This window comes from Pipra filicauda, unplaced genomic scaffold (genome assembly GCF_003945595.2).
Source record: "Pipra filicauda isolate LSUMZ 115617 unplaced genomic scaffold, ASM394559v2 scaffold116_size3395265_pilon, whole genome shotgun sequence".
NCBI classification, from domain to species: domain Eukaryota; kingdom Metazoa; phylum Chordata; class Aves; order Passeriformes; family Pipridae; genus Pipra; species Pipra filicauda.
Genome location: NW_024103618.1, coordinates 1,961,838 through 1,980,642, shown reverse-complemented (window position 1 = coordinate 1,980,642; position 18,805 = coordinate 1,961,838). Strand labels below are relative to the sequence as shown.

At 39.4% G+C, this 18,805-nt stretch overlaps 1 protein-coding gene across 2 annotated transcripts in view; it reads left to right on the top strand.

Moving 5' to 3' along the window:
* The window catches only part of TEC (tec protein tyrosine kinase), a 47,207-nt gene that overhangs the window by 24,205 nt on the left and 4,197 nt on the right, over positions 1 to 18,805 (top strand). For both annotated transcript variants that reach the window (XM_027717745.2, XM_027717744.2), the window contains 15 exons: positions 5,297 to 5,398; positions 6,379 to 6,460; positions 7,948 to 8,076; positions 9,357 to 9,397; positions 9,864 to 10,045; positions 10,958 to 11,023; positions 12,761 to 12,815; positions 12,978 to 13,057; positions 13,601 to 13,734; positions 14,999 to 15,073; positions 15,845 to 16,016; positions 16,181 to 16,397; positions 16,922 to 16,986; positions 18,029 to 18,147; positions 18,484 to 18,641. In XM_027717745.2, coding sequence (XP_027573546.1) covers positions 5,297 to 5,398; positions 6,379 to 6,460; positions 7,948 to 8,076; positions 9,357 to 9,397; positions 9,864 to 10,045; positions 10,958 to 11,023; positions 12,761 to 12,815; positions 12,978 to 13,057; positions 13,601 to 13,734; positions 14,999 to 15,073; positions 15,845 to 16,016; positions 16,181 to 16,397; positions 16,922 to 16,986; positions 18,029 to 18,147; positions 18,484 to 18,641 — 1,677 coding nt within the window. The remainder of the gene's footprint in view (positions 1 to 5,296; positions 5,399 to 6,378; positions 6,461 to 7,947; positions 8,077 to 9,356; positions 9,398 to 9,863; positions 10,046 to 10,957; positions 11,024 to 12,760; positions 12,816 to 12,977; positions 13,058 to 13,600; positions 13,735 to 14,998; positions 15,074 to 15,844; positions 16,017 to 16,180; positions 16,398 to 16,921; positions 16,987 to 18,028; positions 18,148 to 18,483; positions 18,642 to 18,805) is intronic.

Genomic DNA, 18,805 nt, shown 5'->3' with positions numbered 1-18,805 from the left:
TACCTGGTCTAGTGTAAGGTGTCTCTGCCCATAGCAGGAGGGTTGGAACTAGATGATCTTCAAGGTCCCTTCCAACCTAAACCGTTCTATGATCCTTATAATCAGATGTAAGGCATTAGCTGCAGTGCTGCATCTGGTTTAGGGCAGTAAGTTTCAAGGAAGATTTGGACCTACGTGTGAGATTCAAGAATAGGAACAGTGGGAAGGATAAGGTTCCCAAAAGCCAGTGGTGAAGAGTTGGTTGAAGGGTTGGTTGGTGGAGCAGCAATTGTTGGAAGCACAGAGTGGTGATGGACAAGAATCTCCAAAGACATATAAAAACCTCTTGGCTCTGTTGTTGTGGAGTCCATCATCTGAACCTTGAGAAAGTAGATAAAGCAGCTGGTGCCTTGACTAGGTGACCTCTTGGGTCCTCTCTTGTGTTCTGGTCACTCACCTGTTGATGCCTGTGAACTTGGGTATCCTCTCTTTTTGGCTTGGGTTGTCCAAGTCTAGTGTTAGACAACATGAAGGCTGTGTTAGGGGGGTGGCTGAATGCAAGATGTCACTTACCCAGCAGAAAGAGCAGTGGCCCTGAGAGGGGAAAAAACAGGCCAGAAATGCTACAACTAGGCTGGGCAGACAGAGCTCTGTGAGGACTTCAGAGAAAACCAGGACGAGAAGATTTGTTTGAAAGAATCTAGAGATGTGCTGGTTACTTTGACAGCTGGAAGGTTATAGGTTATTTAAGGCCTGATATGGATGGAGACCTGGCTGATTTATTGTGTCCATTACTCTTGTGTGGTTGCAGCAATGTATCATAACTGCAGTTGTGTACATTTGACTGACTGCCTCTCGGTTGCAGGAGAAGAGTAAATTATAGAAAATGCATTATAGTCATGGTTAGGAAGTTGCATCAGTTCTATGATGGATAATTAATTTTTGTGCTTTTCAGTCTCTCCAGTGCTGGTGGCTGACATCTGCTGAGCAGCCAGATGATGGTAACGGATTCTCAGTTTCTTAATTTGCAAGACAGGTGTTTTTGTGGGTTTTTTTTGTTTGATTGTTTTTTTCCCCCTTTAAATTCTTCTCAGGAGTCAGATATTGGATCAGGTCGAGATCAGAATAGTAGTCACCTCTCGCTTTTTGTATCAATTCTGGCCATTTTGGAAAGGTAAATAAAAATATTTGATACTTGCTTCTGTTAAAATAATATTAAAAAATTAATTGAAAGGAGACAGAGCGTTCTTTAACACCTCTGACACACTGGAAAATATGGGAATGGAAAATGTGGCCATCTAACACCTAGCTACAGTCATTATATTTGCATAATGAGGAATTGCTTGCCTCAAGAGTGAACTGCAGCAGTATACAGTCAGTGCTTCTTATTGCTAAATGGCAATACTATTAAAAAACCAAACAAAAAACCCCCAAAGCCCAACCTCTCCCCCCCCAAACAACAAAACAAACCCGACCAAAAACCAAAAATGAAAATACCCTTACATTTGGCTCTGGAGCCAAATATTCTGCCACAGAAGCTGTCTGTGGGCAGTGTTGACTTAGCCAGGCTTTTCGAGGTTTTGTAAAGTTGTAGAGCAGCTCCATAAAAGGAGATGTCAGTAAAGCTGTGACCTGCTATAGCTCTGAGAGCACAAGTTCCATGGGTCACATGCTGGTGACCTCAGGATTTCCTACATGGGGGTAAGCACTGGAGAAAGAAATGATATGAACAGCAACGAAAGAGAGAAAGAGACAGCATGGGGGAGACAAATCTTGATATCTCTTGACAGCTGGGCTAACTTCTGCATGTTTTCATTGAGGGTTTTTTTTTTCGAAATGTAATGTTCTTTGTGTATTGTTTAACACACACACACACACACACACTTTTGTGAGGGTAAGCAGCACAATGTCTTCATCAGCAAAGAGGAAGAAATATTTTTATCTGACAGTGAGGGTATGGGCTTCTTAAGGTGTAAAGCTGCTGTAATCAGCAGAGGAGTAATCCTAAGTGTACAGAGGATCAGCTGTGTGACTGTACACTTATTTAACACTTAGATTTTTCTTGTCTTCCTGTATTCTTAGATTATTTCTTTTAAGGAATTGTGTAATGATATGTTTGTTCCATATCTGAAAACATAGGTCTAGTGTTATGATTTCTTAATACTGCTGTTTTATATGTTTTTAAAAAAATAGAAATAGCTTATTCTGTTTGGATTGCATGGAACCAAGACTTAATGCCTGGACTGGCCATTCCCATTGTGAGCAAGGAGCAGGGCTTCTAAAACTGTAAATCAATTTTTTGAAGTATAGGCAAATATGTATGGTATTTTGCATTTTGACCAGCTTTGTATAGTAGTTTCTATACAGTCACTTCCCTTTTGTTATTTTCAGCAAGCAGATACATTAAAAAAACCCCACAACAAAACCCCAACCTTTAGTGCGACTTTGGAGCACATATTTTACCTATTTGTTATCCTTATTGGGATATAGTATTTTTATACCTTTATTACTGTTCTAACCATATTTGCTTCTATAGGCCTCCCTCTAGAGGTGTATATCTATCTTCGGAAAAGAGGTGGAGACAGCATACACAAATGTTCTGGTGAAATACTACTGTTTCTACAGTGCATCTAACCTTTTTCTACTATGTTAGCAATCTTCCACCTTCCAAAGAACACCACTTTAAAAATGTCCTTCTGCCTCCTAGAATTTGGCATTGGCAAATGATTAGCCATTGTACTAATTGTACTAATTCTACCTCTGTAGCAGAGGTCACTTGTTGGAAAGAGTGGTTTGGGTGGATTACTCAGGGCTGGTTCGTGCCTGCACCTCTGCTTCCCAAATGGTTCAGGGCTTGAGCTCTCCCTTAATTCTGCATTTCATGTCTGCTGCTTGCCTGGGTCTAGAGCAAGGCATTTGGCTCGTAGAATAAATGCGACATAGTGATGGTATGCTAGGTGTCCTATTACAAAGGGAAATCATTTAAGTAGGGAGGAGAGAGGAATTGCAGTGGTCTCTCTAGCACTTTTCTTGAGTCATCCTTTCCTGCTTCGGTGCCTCATAGTTTTTAGTGAGTAATGCTGAGCTAAAACAGAGCTTCACTCTTGGCAATTTGAAAGCTGGTGGCCATTAATAACTGTTGCTTCTGATGTAATCTGAAGCATGTCTGGAGCAGTAGATTTGTATTTAATTTCACATATGTAAGCTTTCTTTGAAAATCTATAAAATACGCAAAAAAGGAATAATCTTCTCTGATGTTAGGCTTAATTTGCTGCATTGAGTTGTGAGTCAACTTTGAGGTGGCTTAATTCAACATGTTGTGGTGAAGCAGACTGAGCCATCTTAAATCATAAAAATGTAGAAAGGGATGATTTAGGAAATACAATTACAAGAATGATGTGCTTTAAATCATTGGGTTTCCTTTATTTTATCCCCCCAAATGTTAGATGATTATCTAGTTGGATTCTTGTCCTTCATCCTCCTGGCAGTTGTATCCTCTGTTTGAGTGAGCACTTACTGAATGCCTCCCGTTCAGTCTTGGCTAATCTGGCAGCCCTGAAACTGCCAAGCCTGCTACACAGTGACCCTTGTCACTGAGGGAGAAGCAGTACTGCCTGCTGTACCAAGTGTTGTAGACTTCAGCAACTCAGTTTTTGGCTTTTGCAGGGATGCGTGTTTTACTTTAGGGAGCCAGTGTTCAAGTAAGGGGATACCACAGAATCATATGATATCCTGAGTTGGAAGAGACCCACATAAAATAAACAGAAGACTTAAAATGTAAAAATCCAGTGTTGCATACTTGATGAAAACTATTTTTCAGCATTACATGATATATCTATGTAGTACAGCTCGTGGTAATGTTTATGATTTGACTTTTTTTTTTTTATGGTTAATTAAACCCTCACCATAAAAAGAAAACCCAATCCCTCTGTGTGTGTTGATTTTCTTGGCATTAAGTAACAGCTACAGCTTTATCTGAACTTAGCTCCTGTCATTCTTCCTGATGCTGACCATGACAGGCATGAGTTATTCATCCATGCTTTCTCTGCAGCAACCTACATAAGAGACAGAGTGCTATATGCATTTTAAATGCTGATCAAGCTTCCATGGGTAGTAACTATCGTGTTTCTAGGATGATGGAATTATGACAGCTACATTTGTAGTTGTTCTTTGTCTCTGTTTACAAGACTGTGTTTTCAGTTGCTTATGACTGTACCAGACTTCTGCTATTGGGCTGAAATTTCCAACCTTGGGAGAGAAGAGGGCAGCTGAGTACGGATTGGCATGTCTCAAATAATTCAGTAATTACTGATTATGTCCACATTGTGTCAACAGTGTCAATCTTTCCTAAGCCATACTCTGGACTGGATGTTTTTTGGATGTGCTTTGCAAATCAAAACTTTTGATATGTGTTAATTCAGGACCAGTCATGAGCTGCTAGTGATTTTGTTTTGTTCATATTCCAGAAGAAACTTCCTCTCCTATTAGAGATTTGGCTCTCCCAGAAGTGAGAGGTGGCACTATACAGTCTCCTTAGAGACTTCAGTGTAGGCTAAAGCCCAGTACACTTCCCCTCCCATTATGAACTGTTATTCCAAGGGGCCGCCTCTCCAGAGTATTGAATTACAGTGTATTTCTATGCTTTGGGCAGCACCTGCCGAACACCCTTGCCTTCTTTAAAATGTTCATAATTATCAGTTTAGGTGACCTAAATCTTCTCAGATGTCTTTGCTTTCAACCTTGCTTCTCTGGGCTTCTCCTAGCCTTGGTCGAAGAAGTTCCTTCAATACAGACCCCAGCTTGACCCAGACATGTCTGTCTTCTGCTTCCTGCCTCATCAGGGACTTGTATTGCCTGTTTAGCATCCCAGTTTCTCTGGAAACTTGGTGAAACATAGCAGTAGCCACCAAATGGTGGTAGCACTTCAGCAACAGAGTGAGTGACCAGATGAGATGATGCATTGGCACCTATTTCCTTCACCAGTTTTAATCATAATTTAAAATCAACCAAAGGGAAGCTCTTCCTTCTTCTGTACTCAAGTTATTTTTTGTAAAGAAGAGTAGATTAAGCCTATGATTACAACTGATTGGAAACTTTCTATATGAAGAAGTGGTATTTTTCACTAAGCAATTTTACTGTACTCTGCACTTTCACAAGCGTAGATATTTATATCCTCTATAGAGATATTTTTCAAATGACTTCTGCAGCTAAAACAATATCAATTTTTAAATGGAAAAGAAAGCAAGAAGACTCTGCTGAAAAGGAAATTAAATAAATTGTTTATTTTTTACTAATATTTTTTGGTTTTCTCTTCTAGAAAAAGTACAGAAAAGGATCTGTGGATATTTCAAGGATTAAATGTGTAGAAGTTGTAAAAAGTGATGGTATTATTCCCTGTCAAAATAAATATCCATTTCAGGTATGTTTCTTTTATATAAAATATATAAATTACAGTGCTCTTTTCAACAGTGCCAAGTCATTTGGATGTAACTTCCCTTAAAATTGCTGTCACTCCTAAATACTGAACCTATTTTCTGGCTCTTTGGGACTGGTGGGAGGTAGTTCAGGATCAGTGGTTAAAACCCATCCCCAGCAAGCTCTGCTCCCCCTGCAGTCCCCTCCCTTGGGAGTTGTGCCTCATACACTTGGTCTTTTTCTTTTCCCCATCCTTTCTGCTTGAGTTTTGACTGGAAGGTCCTGGTCATCCTCCAAAACAAGTAAGCTGGCAGCCCATTTTCTGTCTTCAGTCTTCCACATTAAATTAACTTTAATTACCATTAAATTATATAGAAATAAGAAAATCAAGATAAAACTTGTTGCTTTTATTTTCATTGTGAATTGAATGGAAATAAACACAGAAAACAAATTGCTTAGAGGGGAAAAAGAAAACTAAGGTGGGTTGGATGCTGTGCCTCTGTACTGTAGAGGGAATAGTTGGAGTGAGGATGAATTCCACTGCTGGAGAGGGGACTCTGATCCCTTTCTTCCAGAGCAATACAAGCAGTGAAATAAAAAAAAGGGAGAGTCACCCCAGGCAGTACAGAATTGCAGGGAGCTGTGAAATGGCTGGAACAAAGGATGTCTGATTATTAAATAGCTATAATGATTGAATTGAGTTGTTTTTAGAAAACACATGGTGAAGAATGAACAAAGAAAAGCGTGAAGCATTTTATGGAATGATGTCAAGATAGATACCATTACAAAATCCTTCCTTATTCTCCTGGAAGCATCATATATGAATAATAAACCTTAATAACCTTTCCCAGTTTCTGCATTTTGTGCCTCAATACACTAGTCTTGCTAAATACAACAGTCTTATTCTGTTTCCTCTGTTTCCTGAGGCAAAAATAAGTTAATACCAAGGTAAATGTATTTTGATTATTTCTTTCCTCCCTTCAGGTTGTATATGACGCTAATACGCTTTATATTTTTGCACCGAGCGCACAAAGCCGAGATCAGTGGGTGAAGAACCTGAAAGAAGGTAATGGGAATTGCTTATACTTAACATCTGACATAGGCAGATGCCTTTACTTTAGCTGTCTGGATGTGTTGGAGTTAACTTGGTACCGTGTTTTGGATTTGTGGCCAAAACAGTGTTGAAAACATACCATGTTGTAGTTGCTGCTGAGCAGTGCTTGCACAGCCTTTTTCCTTCTCTGTCCCCACAGTGAGTAGGCTGGGGGTGGGCAAGAGGCTGGGAGGTGACACAGCCAGGACAGCAGAACTGGGCTGACGGAAGGGATATTCCAGGCCATATAAAATTGTCCTCAGCAACAAAAGCTGGGGTAGAGGAAGACAGGGATTGGGTGTTTTTGCTTCCATATTGGCCATTGCTCAGAGACTGGCTGGGCATTGGTCTGCTTGTGGGAGATGGTGAGTGATTGCCTTTTGGTTTTTTTCTTTCTTCCAGTTATTAAACTGTCTTTATCTCAAGCCACAAGTTTTTATCTCTTGCTCTTTTTATTCTTTCCCCACCCTGCTGGGTTGGGGGAGTGGGCAAGTGACTGCATGGATGCTTAGCTGCTGGCCAGCATCAACCCCCAGCAAATTATAAAAATAAAATGTTAGAGCTTTTGTTGCTTATATCCACCAATTATAATTTCTTACTAGGCCAACTCATCGCTTGCATACACAGAGTGTGATAACAGGCACTGGGAGTATCAAACATCCAGACTGATTTGATTTTGTGAAGTCTAGCTGCAATCAGAATTTGACTCTCTGGTTTTGCACAATGAGTAAATCATCAAAAAGTTTGTCCAAGCTAGTTAATGGCATCACTCAAAAGTTTTGTTTGGATGCAGCTAGACAAGATTGTGGGCCATGTAAAATTATGTGATCTGATAAGTTCTATCACAGTGAGTAAAGCTTTATTTTCATGAGCCTCTTAATGCTCTCTTTCACCATCAGATGCTCACATTAATTACAGATGGTCTGTAAAATAATAAGTGATTTCTGGGCTGGGGATCACAGGTCAAGGAGTGACTTCTGAAACTCAGCAAGCCATAGCATGGGGGTAAGGAACCTTTCAAACCAAACTCAGGAATTGTGCCATGGACTAGAGATAAATGTCAGCTATCTTTCCCTCCAGAACACTGTTTGTAGAGGAATTTGAGACTCTTGCAGCAGTAATAAAGGACCAGGCAGAACTCCCAGAACCTTCACTGCTGCCTGAATGATTCGTATGGTGCAGATGGGCACCTGGGTCTCTTTTCATGGGTGCACCAAAACCCTGCTGGGATGGCTGTTGTAGGTGGGGAGTAGAGCACTCCATTCTGGAGTAAAGTCATGTTATTACCCTAAAAATATCCTCTATGATTGTTGTATCACCTCCATATAAACTTGCAGGAAAGCGCTTAAGAGAAGCAATGCTAAAGTAAGGGCAAAGATATTGTAATACGTATTAAAAATTACTCTCTTGTAAACTTTTCTTTTGGTGTCTTTCATTGTATGTTCTTTTTCTTCTTGTAGAAATAAAGAACAACAGCAATATAATGGTAAAATATCATCCTAAATTCTGGACAGAGGGAATTTATCAGTGCTGCAGACAGACAGAAAAATTAGCTCCTGGCTGTGAAAAATACAATCTTTTTGAAAACAGTAAGTACATGTGTCTTCATGTGAAGTTACTCTGGCATATTTTTCTGCTTTTTTATATGATACTGTCATCACCCCTGAATGACCTGGATATTAGTCAAATTTACAGAGCAGATTCAATCATTGATACTGTGCATAAAGTAAGTCAAAATGTTTGTTTCCTTTCCAAGTATTTTGTAAAAAATAGAAAGACCAGCAAAATGTCCTTGCCAAAAATAAAAAATGTTTACAGAGAGTTGAAAGGAATCATTGAGGTTGCATTTCACTTGATTTGTTTCTCCCATTTCAAACTTATTTGACCAAGTGTTTGTCTCAGACTGAGGATAAAACCTGATGGTAGAAAAGATTCAGCCAGAAATCTTGTCAACTCTTCAGTTATTTATTAAAACCTCTATTAACCCATGTGAAAGAATAATACCTGTATTACGTTCAGCGTTACTACACCAGGCTGAAAACAGTACAAGAAGGTTTAATGTTTTTACAGACACAGGACTGAATTTTCTCAGAGGTTTGTAAATGTCCCAGTATTAACTGTGATGAGCTGTGATTTCTGTAGGCATGTGCATATTCCAGCATCCAAATTGCAGATTCTGCTTATTCAACAGTGGATGCTCCTGCATGCACTGCTGTAGCACTGCAATATTGTCCTACAAAGGATATAGTTATTATTTTGTCCTTGGTTTAAGGAAAATTCCATAGTAGGAAAAGAAATGGAGCCATTGCTTATCTCCCATTTAAATCAGTGGCACTCAATGATTTCTTATGTCAGTGCCTTAAATGGTAGTGGGTGGGGACCTGTGGATTTAGTTGCAGTAAAAGACTAAAGAATAAACAGTGGCTCATGGCTGTTCTTATTCAGCAAAATGTAAAGCATGACATACAGCTCAACCTTGTATTTGCTGAAAAAAAGCAGTGCAGGAGAAAAATACTTCTGGATCAGAGAGATGTAATAAAAAAATACATACAATTGTTATGCCTAGTTTAGCAAAGCAGGGGTCAGGGGCATAGAAGAGCAGTTCAGGGCTCTCTGTGGCATGCTGTGGTGTGGCACAGACTTTGCTGAATCTGTGGTGCATGCAACCTGCTGGCTCATTTAGGATGTTTTTACAAGAATATTTAATCATTTTTCCTCTTGCTTAATTGGAGTTGTCTTTGCTTTTCTAAACCATCCTGGAGGCTTGCTGAGGTATTAAAACCTTATCTGAAATTTAAACCTTTTACTTAATTTTTAAATTTATAGCTAAATGGATAGACATAAATCCTCTTCTGTGCTTTGTTTCTAGATGTAATGAGATTGTCCTCTCCAATGCCAGAAAAAAGTGTGGTAAGTATCTATTCAAAATATTGAATAGATAATTGCTGCTTTTTGAAACAGTGCTTAAATTTCTTGAGATTCTTTCCATATCCTGGAACAAAGGTCTCTTTCTGTACACATCAGTGGGCATCATGCTCTGTCACAGGGTGAAAAAAATCCCATTGAAATTTAGCTGTATCTATTAGCCGTGTCTGTACTTCTGGTGGAAGATGTGGCCAAAAAGCAAATGCCAGCCAGCTTTGCCCTTTACTGGCATCTGTGGAGCTGCAGCACAAACCAGCCCCATGGGTACCACCCACCTATGTGATTTACTGCCAGGCATCCAGCTGCCTCCTTGGGCCACCACAGCTCCCCCCTGGGACAACTCAGGAATATCCCAGCTTTTGCCTCCAGGATGCACTGGTGTGATGGTAAAGGTGGGTGGGGTGGAAAAATGGAGCAGATTGGGATGATAATAATGTTGTGTTGTTTTCAGCGAAGACCTCCACCACCTGTTCCTCCAGTTGAAGAAAATGGCAATGAAGAGGAGGAGATAGTGGTAGCAATGTATGACTTTGAACCTACAGAACATCATGATTTAAGATTAGAGAAAGGTGAAGAATATACAGTGATTGAGAAGAACGACATTCATTGGTGGAGGGCGAGAGACAAATATGGGTAAACACGAGTTCCTTATTTTTTTTATAAAGTTCATAAGGCTATTTCCTTGTTGTAGTAGTTCATATTGACTATATGTCATCAAATAACTGCACTTTGAACCCCAGCCCTGAAATCTCATCCATATATTCCCACACAGAAACCAATTTTAAAAAGTGCGGTACTCGATAGGTTTTGGGGCCTGTGTGCAAAGACGGTTGCAGAACTGGATGCTTTTCCAGTTATGTTTTCTATCTGACATTATGGTTTCCCAATTAAGGCACCAGCCATCCTGTAAAACCTTGCTAGACTGGTACAGTACTCCCGCTTCCCTGAGGACCATCTCATTAGGGAGCAGTACGGTTAACACTCTGCTCAGCAGGCTCCGACTTCCAGACTTGAATAATCATCGTAGTTTTATTTAATAGCTGTATCTTTAGAGACAATCTTTGAATGAGTTGAGAGTTACAATTGTAATGACTACAGCTTTACATTCCCTGAATTAAAATTTTTCCCTGTGGTTTTAAAGATGAAAGTTTTCATGTTTCAATATGTATCAGATTCCTGTTGCCTTATGGTACAGGTAATTATGAGTTATCAGCCTGTGGCAGGCTCCAAAACGTATTTCCCGTGACTGACTGGGACTTCTGAGTGCAGAAGTGACAGAGCAGCAGAGGGTTACTCTCCTTCACCCTTTCTGCTGGTTTTGTTGGACACTTCTGCTTCCCATGTCACTTCTCCCAGGGTGCTGAAAGTGAATGTGGAAATGCTGCTGTGGAAAATTAGTTCCTGCATAATCAGTAGTAGAATGGGTGGGTAAGTAGTATATAAATTGTATTGAGAGACCTCTGGTAATTAGCAGAATGAAACACTGTCTTCTAGGCATGCAATTTTACATTTTTTCACTCAGATTTGTGTCATATATCTTTTTAGAAAACAAGGATATATTCCAAGCAACTATGTAACAGAAAAGAAGTCCAACAACCTTGATCAATATGAGTAAGTGAATATTTGCATTAAAATTTGGAATGTCATAAAATCAAACCCATGCTTCAAGAATGACAATGTATTTTTAACATTTTGGAAGCAATTGTTTACATATGACAGAACTTAGAGGTTAAACAATTGAAATAGGCATATATTTTTTTGAGATTCTCCTCATTGATTATGTTGTGATTTTTAATGTAAGATCAAGTCAATGAGATGACCATCAGGCATGTAGTACTTAGGCTATCGCTGTTAAAGCAAAGAAAGCCCTCCTAATTCTCTGGTAGACAAAGGAAAACTTTAAAGGAAATTCACCCATCATAACTGTGCTGAATGTTGTTTTAATATTAAAGTGACATCTCTATCCAAAGTCTGTGGCAGTAAGATAGTAGAGCAGAAAACAGTGGAAATCATTCAAAGTAAACATAACAGATTTTGGAAGGCAGCTCAAATTTTCAAGAAAATACGTAATTTAGTGCATTTTAAGTCTCAGTGTATGTACTTAACAACTATAGATGTCTAGCTTTTAAAAAAAATGCTTTTCCCCATTAATATTTAATCATGGAACACTTACTTAAGAACATCTGGATAAAATTTAACACCGAAGTATCCAAGCCTGTTATTCTTGATATTCAAATATCAGTACAGCATAAACTGTTGTGCCTGAGAACTTACAACATATTTAATAACTTGTAGATAAAATGGAGCTCTAAGAAAATAATAATTAAAACCAGTTTAGAAAACTACATTAGTAACTCCAAAACTCTACTCTCAGCTACATATGGCTCCTACTCCTGTGTTTTGACAGAAGGTGAAATTTTGTCTGGGATTTTGCCCTCAGCTTCACTAGAGGGAATTCTTTGTTGCTTTCTCATCTTAGAGGCTCTTGATAAGACCTCTGCTCTGCTCTAGGCTGGGCTTCAGGGCTAGCAGAAAGGGAAGGAAGGAACTGAGCTGCCTTATCTGGTCCAACCACTTTGTGCTTTTACCAACTTGGGGCCGTAATTCTGAGTCACTGTGCAATCCAGGGAGCATTACTCCAGGTCATCTACCAACTGCAAGAAACCACTATCTCCGGAACAGGCAGAATCTGATTAAAGGCTGCTGTGCCACTTCCCTGCTTGGTTACCACCATGACAGCATAGCTCAAAACGGTTGCACCACACCATTTGCGAGCTGCCTGTTTTTCCTTTTTTTAATATTCTCTGCAACTGACTGACGTGTTGGTGCTTCTGTGGCTGCTTTAACCTGCCCATTCAGCACAGAGCTCAGGGATGTGTAACTGTGACACTTAATTTCAGCCTCCTCTTTGCTAGGTGGGTTCTCCCTGGAAGCCCACAACCATGGAGTTATTGAATGACATAGCAGTCTAGCAGCCAACTCCACAGGTGGCTTGACCGGTGTGCAGGCAGCTGCTTCCTCAGGGCTGCCAGCCTGCCCTCAGATTGCTGTTTGCAGCAACAGCCATCAGCCTGTGAATGTTTAAAAAATGTTTTTTCTGAAAATGTGTATCAGTTACCTGAGTTTTGTTGGCTTCTGTGGGATCTCTCTGGATTTGTTTCAGGGCATTCTTATGGGATAACTGCACAGTGTAATAGACACTGATTTTTACACATTGTCAAAGGTTGAATTCTTGATCTTCATTAATCATAAAATTACTGAATCTGTAGCTTCATAATGCTTTGCTATAAGCTTTTTACGTAAATCATGCACCTTGGAGAAGTTTTATTTACTGATGTTGTGTTGCAGGTGGTACAGCCGAAACCTGAACAGAAGCAAGGCAGAACAGCTCCTCAGAAATGAGGTGAGCACAGCAGCCTTGCAGTATCAGCTGTGTGTTTTGCTTCAAGTAGCTTCTTTTGTTAAAGCGGAGGCTTATTTTGGCAAGTGCATATCCTAGAACAAGTAAAAGAGTCATGTAGCTTAAAAGTAGTTTTACAAAACCGTCAATGTGCATGTGTTTCAGGATAAAGAAGGTGGTTTTGTGGTGAGAGACTCCAGTCAGCCTGGCCTGTATACAGTTTCCCTTTATACAAAATTTGGAGGGTGAGTTTCTGTTCTGCTCTGCATGCCTTGTCTTGCCCGAATCTATTTGTATCTGTATCTAAATCCATTGGATGGGGGAAAGCCCAGGAAAGAACTCAATAAAGAAACAAGGGCTGATGTGATAGAAAAGATGGGTGATTAAAATGAAATTCTCAACTCCATGGTTAGGCCACATTTGGTTTAAACCAGAGGAAACCTAAACCCCTACCCAGAGAGGGAAGTTTTTCTCTCTCACCCCATTTGGTCTTTTACCTCCTTCCAGCCTGTGTTTGTGTCAAGTGTGTGAGCTGGACTGGGGAGCTTGCCGGGCTGAAAATTAACCTATTCTGGGTTAATCTTCAACTTGGTTTGAGCACTGAGATGAAGGCGAGTCACCAGTGCTTGGGATGTTGGACATTCAAGCTGTTCTCAAAGTGTGTGACACTGGGCATCTCTGTGGGCCCTTTCAGTTTCGTTTTCCTAGTCAATGCGCTCCTCTTAAAAAGGTCACAACAAATGGCAATGTATTATTATTAATTTATGTTATTGTTATTATTTTTCCAGGGAAGGCTCATCAGGAGTAAGACACTATCATATAAAAGAAACAGTAACATCACCAAAGCAGTACTACCTGGCAGAAAAACATCTCTTTAACTCCATTCCAGACATAATTGAGTATCATCAACATAATGCAGCAGGTAGATGGACTGGATTTTTCTGTCACTTAGGGTTGATTTGAAAAGGAGAGTGAGGCATTTTAGGGTTTTAATGAAAATTTTTAGGTTTTTATAGATCCTTCTTTTCAAGGGAAGTCATGGAACACTGCATTTTCACATTATTTCAATGCAATCATTTGAAAGGTTTTATGTAAAGGTGTGTTTATATATATATATATATATATATATATATATATATAAATATATATATATATATATATATATATAAAATATATAGATATGTTACTGTCCCCAGAGTAACAGAAGAAATACTGTATCAAGTCAGGAATTATTCACTTAGCCCCATATAGTGCCTTTATCAGCTCCCTGTAACCCACAGCAGATGGACAGGGATGGTACTTCCCCAAAATACTCTCCAGGCACTAGATTTTTACCTGCTGGCTGCTGCCACTTAGAATGATCTAACCTTCCTATATAGCAAATAGATGGGGAGAACAGTAACGTGTTGTTCAAGAAATCCCTGTTTCACTTCAGATCTATAGCTGATGGCTGGTGCTGGTGTTTGCCCACTGTATAATAGAAGAGTTTAGGAATTGAGTTCAAGGCACATATACTGATACAGTATTTTTTTTTCAAGTCCAGTCTGTGCATAAATTTTCCTTATAACCTATGGTTTCCAGATCTTTACATCAAACTCTGATGACGCAGCATTTCCTGGTGATATTCTGGAAAATGCCTTTCTGAAAAATACACCACAAAAGCACAAGCCCACTTTTCATTTATTATAAATGATTTTTCTACATATTTTTAATTGCTTCATTCCTTTTGTTGTATCAAGTTTTGAAAATATATTTATGAGAATATATTCAGGTAATTCAACATGCGACATATAAAATCCCTATGTGAAACATGTGGGATTTATATGTCTGAAAGAGAAATGATCAAGTAACATTGTGCATTTTAGATAATCTTTCTGATTTGCTTTATGAAAGGAGTTCTCAGCCTTTTTTGGTGCCAGCATAACTGTAAAGCACAAATATGTATGCATATATCCATATCCATCTCTCACCAGTAAAGAAGGTGCAACAAGTTAGATGTAGTGAGGGCTTGTGTAATTCTCACAACCACTTAGAATCAAGACAATGCAATAACAGAAAATACGGTCAAAGCTGTATATAACAATAAGCTGACTGTTAATCAGGGTTGGAGTCTGCAGTGAACAAGTGGCTGAGTTGCTGCCTGGCACTATTTCAGAAGTAAACTGTGTCTTATCATTGAACCTCAGGTCTTGTTACCAGGCTGCGTTACCCAGTGACCCCAAAGAAGACGACAGCACCAACAACGGCAGGATTCAGCTATGGTGATTGCGTGTTGTATTCATCTACACATATTTTTTCTAACGATTTTATGTTAAGATTTTCTATGATTTTATGTTAAGATGCTAAAATATCTTCTAAACATTTTGAAAAGGTCCAATTCTGTACTGTGATTGGCTATACTAACTTACACTGGTCCAGGTGTATCTTTGAGCCCTTGCATGGAGTGTCAGTATGCAAAGGCACCACAGCTGGTTGTAGGTGTGTGGTGCCAAGGGGAGCAGTGAGGAGAGGCAGAGCGTGTCACTGGTGCTCCAGGGGAATTCGGTATTTTCCTCCATGCTTTTGTGGATACCTTGAGCTCCGTCTGATTAAAGAGCTGTGCCTTTACTTCCTTCATTAGCCTCCAGGCTTCTGACTCCATCTTGGACCTTTGATCTTTGTGGAGGGGTTAATTTTTTAAAATGTAAGTTTGCAATAAGCTTTTTTTAAATGTGCCACATCAGATGTGAGCAGCTTTTACACTTTGGCACAATTTTCTATGGTGGCAGTTTGTTGAAATCGACTGAAAATATCAGAATGTAATTGCTGGCCTCGGGGAAAGTTTGAATTTTGACTTCCGTGTTGGTCAGAAGTTGCTTAAATGTCATGTCTACCTAAAAGTTTGTTTGTTTTGTGAGGTATAGGAGTGTTTGGTTTTCAAGTTAATTCTAACGTGTTCTCCCTAAAATCCTTAATTTGCTGTTAATCCAGTTTCCCTTTCCTCTTCCTTATCACCTACCAGTTCCTTAGCTGTTCCTTGGTTTTTTTAATAGAAAAATGGGAAATTAATCCCTCGGAACTGACTTTCATGAGAGAACTGGGGAGTGGTCTGTTCGGAGTCGTGCGCCTTGGGAAATGGAGGGCACAGTATAAAGTGGCCATCAAGGCAATACGGGAAGGGGCAATGTACGAAGAGGATTTCATTGAAGAAGCTAAAGTAATGATGTGAGTTGTGTGCTTGGCATTTTTATTTCCAGTTCTAGGTCTCTGATGCCAGATACTGATTATAAATAAAACACTTGGGGTAGGTGGTATTTTTGCAGTTTTGTGGGGTGGAGAGCTAGCACTGTGTGGAAGAAGTAATAATGACATGATCTCAATCTTTTCAGGAAGTTAACACATCCTAAATTAGTTCAGCTGTATGGTGTGTGCACACAACAGAGACCCATTTACATCGTGACTGAGTTCATGGAGCATGGCTGCCTTCTCAATTACCTGAGACAAAAACGGGGAGTTTTGAGTAAAGACATCCTGCTCACTATGTGCCAAGATGTATGTGAGGGAATGGAGTACTTGGAGAGAAACAGCTTTATCCACAGAGACCTGGTAACATCCCATTAAGCAATATACTCCTCTTTGAAATTTTTATTTTTGAACTTTACTATTCCTTTTTGAAACAGCCTGTTTGTAAACAACTACTTTTGTTCTTGAAGAAAGTTCTAAGTGGCTGGAGTTGGCTCTTTAGGGCCTAAGCAAGTCTCTAAAACTGCTCTGTGCAGAAAATGATGAGACATTTTTCTCTCCCAAGAAAATGGAATAAAATCTGTCTGAAATTTTTATAAAGACTTAGTAGCTATTTGTGCTAATGTAATAGCCTCTGTTCTGTATTGGTGCCATTTTCACCACTCATGAATCCCTTGAGGTAATAATTTTTTTTTCCGGTGATTTTTTACAAAATGGTCTAGTTGTCAAAATACTACTATCAAGTAGAGATGCACACGTAGTTTTTATAATGAAAACACACCACTGAACTCGGTAAATGTGTGAACTTGCAGTGAGGACAAATATTGTTGTAATTTGTCTGCAAAAGACTGTAAGTTTTCCTCCAACTCTAACCATTCCCTTTGCAGGCTGCCAGGAACTGCTTAGTGAGTGACTCAGGAGTGGTCAAAGTGTCAGATTTTGGAATGACAAGGTACGTCTGAGCGTGCCAACATATTTATGGGAATTTGGAAAAATTCACCTAACCCTTGTATTTAGCCCAATGGCAACATAGGCTGAGCAAAATTACTTGCAAAAAATGATTTTTTTGACCTCTCTAGGGAACAGCCTTTGGTGGTTTTTTTTCTTTTTCACAGTATCTTTAAAGCTTGTTTTTTAGGTGATCATGTGCTGATTTCCCTACTCATTTTAAAAAAGGCATATTAGAGCTTTTATCAGACAGCAGAAATAATGGTTAATCTGCATTTTGGTAAATAAATGTTAGTAAGAGGCTCTTCAGTGAGTTTCAGATCCTCTTGGGGTAGACGGTTCAGAGTTGCATTGTGCTAGCTGAAGGGCTGGGAGGTGCTGAGATCTGGAGGGGAGGCTAATTTCCTGCCCTTGTTGGCACCGGCGAGGGTGATGTGTGGGTGAGGCAGTGGTGGGGAGCACTCTTCCAAGAAAGGTGTTAAAGCACCATGGTTTGACCATGCTCTTGGCTTTTGCCACCTCTCTGTGCTGCTGAGCTTGCAGGTCCCCTGACATCTGAACTCACACTGGCTGACGAAAAAAAGAAAAAGAAATTTCTGCTTTTGCCTCATTTTCTCTCGTAATACAGATGTTTAAGTTGCAGGCAGCTTAGACCTGTGTAGCTAATAAATCACAAGAAAGGATTCTGAGGTAATATGAAAAATGAACTGTGTCTTGACTTAAGCCTTAGTACTGCCCCAGGGAAGCTATTTTTATCGTGTGATGCTAACAATCATGGCCATTAGGTGGCAATGTGAGCTTCTAATATTCCAATCCAAAACTAAATTATAATTTCACAGAACCACAGAATATTCTGAATTGGAAGGGATTCAGACAGGGATCATCGACTCCAGCTCTGAAGTGAATGGCCTGTAGGGGGATTGAACCCCTCACCTTGGTATTATTAGCACCATGCTCTAAGCAGTTGAGCTCATCTCAGGGTTTTTTGCAGATTTGGAGGCTGACTGAAGGATATGTCTGCCTTTTTTTTTTTTTTTTTTTTTTAGGTATGTCCTTGATGACCAATACACAAGCTCTTCAGGGGCTAAATTTCCTGTGAAATGGTGCCCCCCAGAAGTTTTTAATTACAGCCGATTCAGCAGCAAGTCAGATGTCTGGTCGTTTGGTAAGAAATGTTTCATCACGGAGAGAAAGCACTAGTTTTATATTTTATCTATAGCCGTTAAGCTCCAGGTATTGGGAAGGAATCAGACAACTGAAAAGAAGCTGAGAGAAACCATTTGCTATGGTTTTACGATCAGATAAAGTTCCACAGACACCTTTAGTACTGTTATTTATTAAAAACCATGCTACTAGAACAAGGTATTTTCAGTGATGACAAATGTGAACAGTTTCTAGAATATGGATCTCAAACTTTTTATCTATCAGAAATCCTAAGTCCAGGGCTCAAAATAAACACATATGTTTAAGACTTTTCTTATTTTCTTTAATTTTTTTCCAGGTGTTTTAATGTGGGAAGTATTTACAGAAGGAAAAATGCCCTTTGAAAAAAGCTCCAACTATGAAGTGGTAACAATGGTTAGCCAAGGACATCGTTTGTATCGGCCCAAACTAGCCTGTAAGCCGGTGTATGAAATGATGATGATGTGCTGGCAGGAGGTATATACTTTTTAATTTTTTTGTCTTTGAATTGAAATAAAGGTCAATCTAGCAACAGTAGTTAATCTTCTCTAAAGCAGCATTCTGAGTGTATCCAGCTCTCTGAGCTATTCATGTGTTTATTCATAAGACAAAGATCTCCTCCTGGTTTGCAGATGAACTAG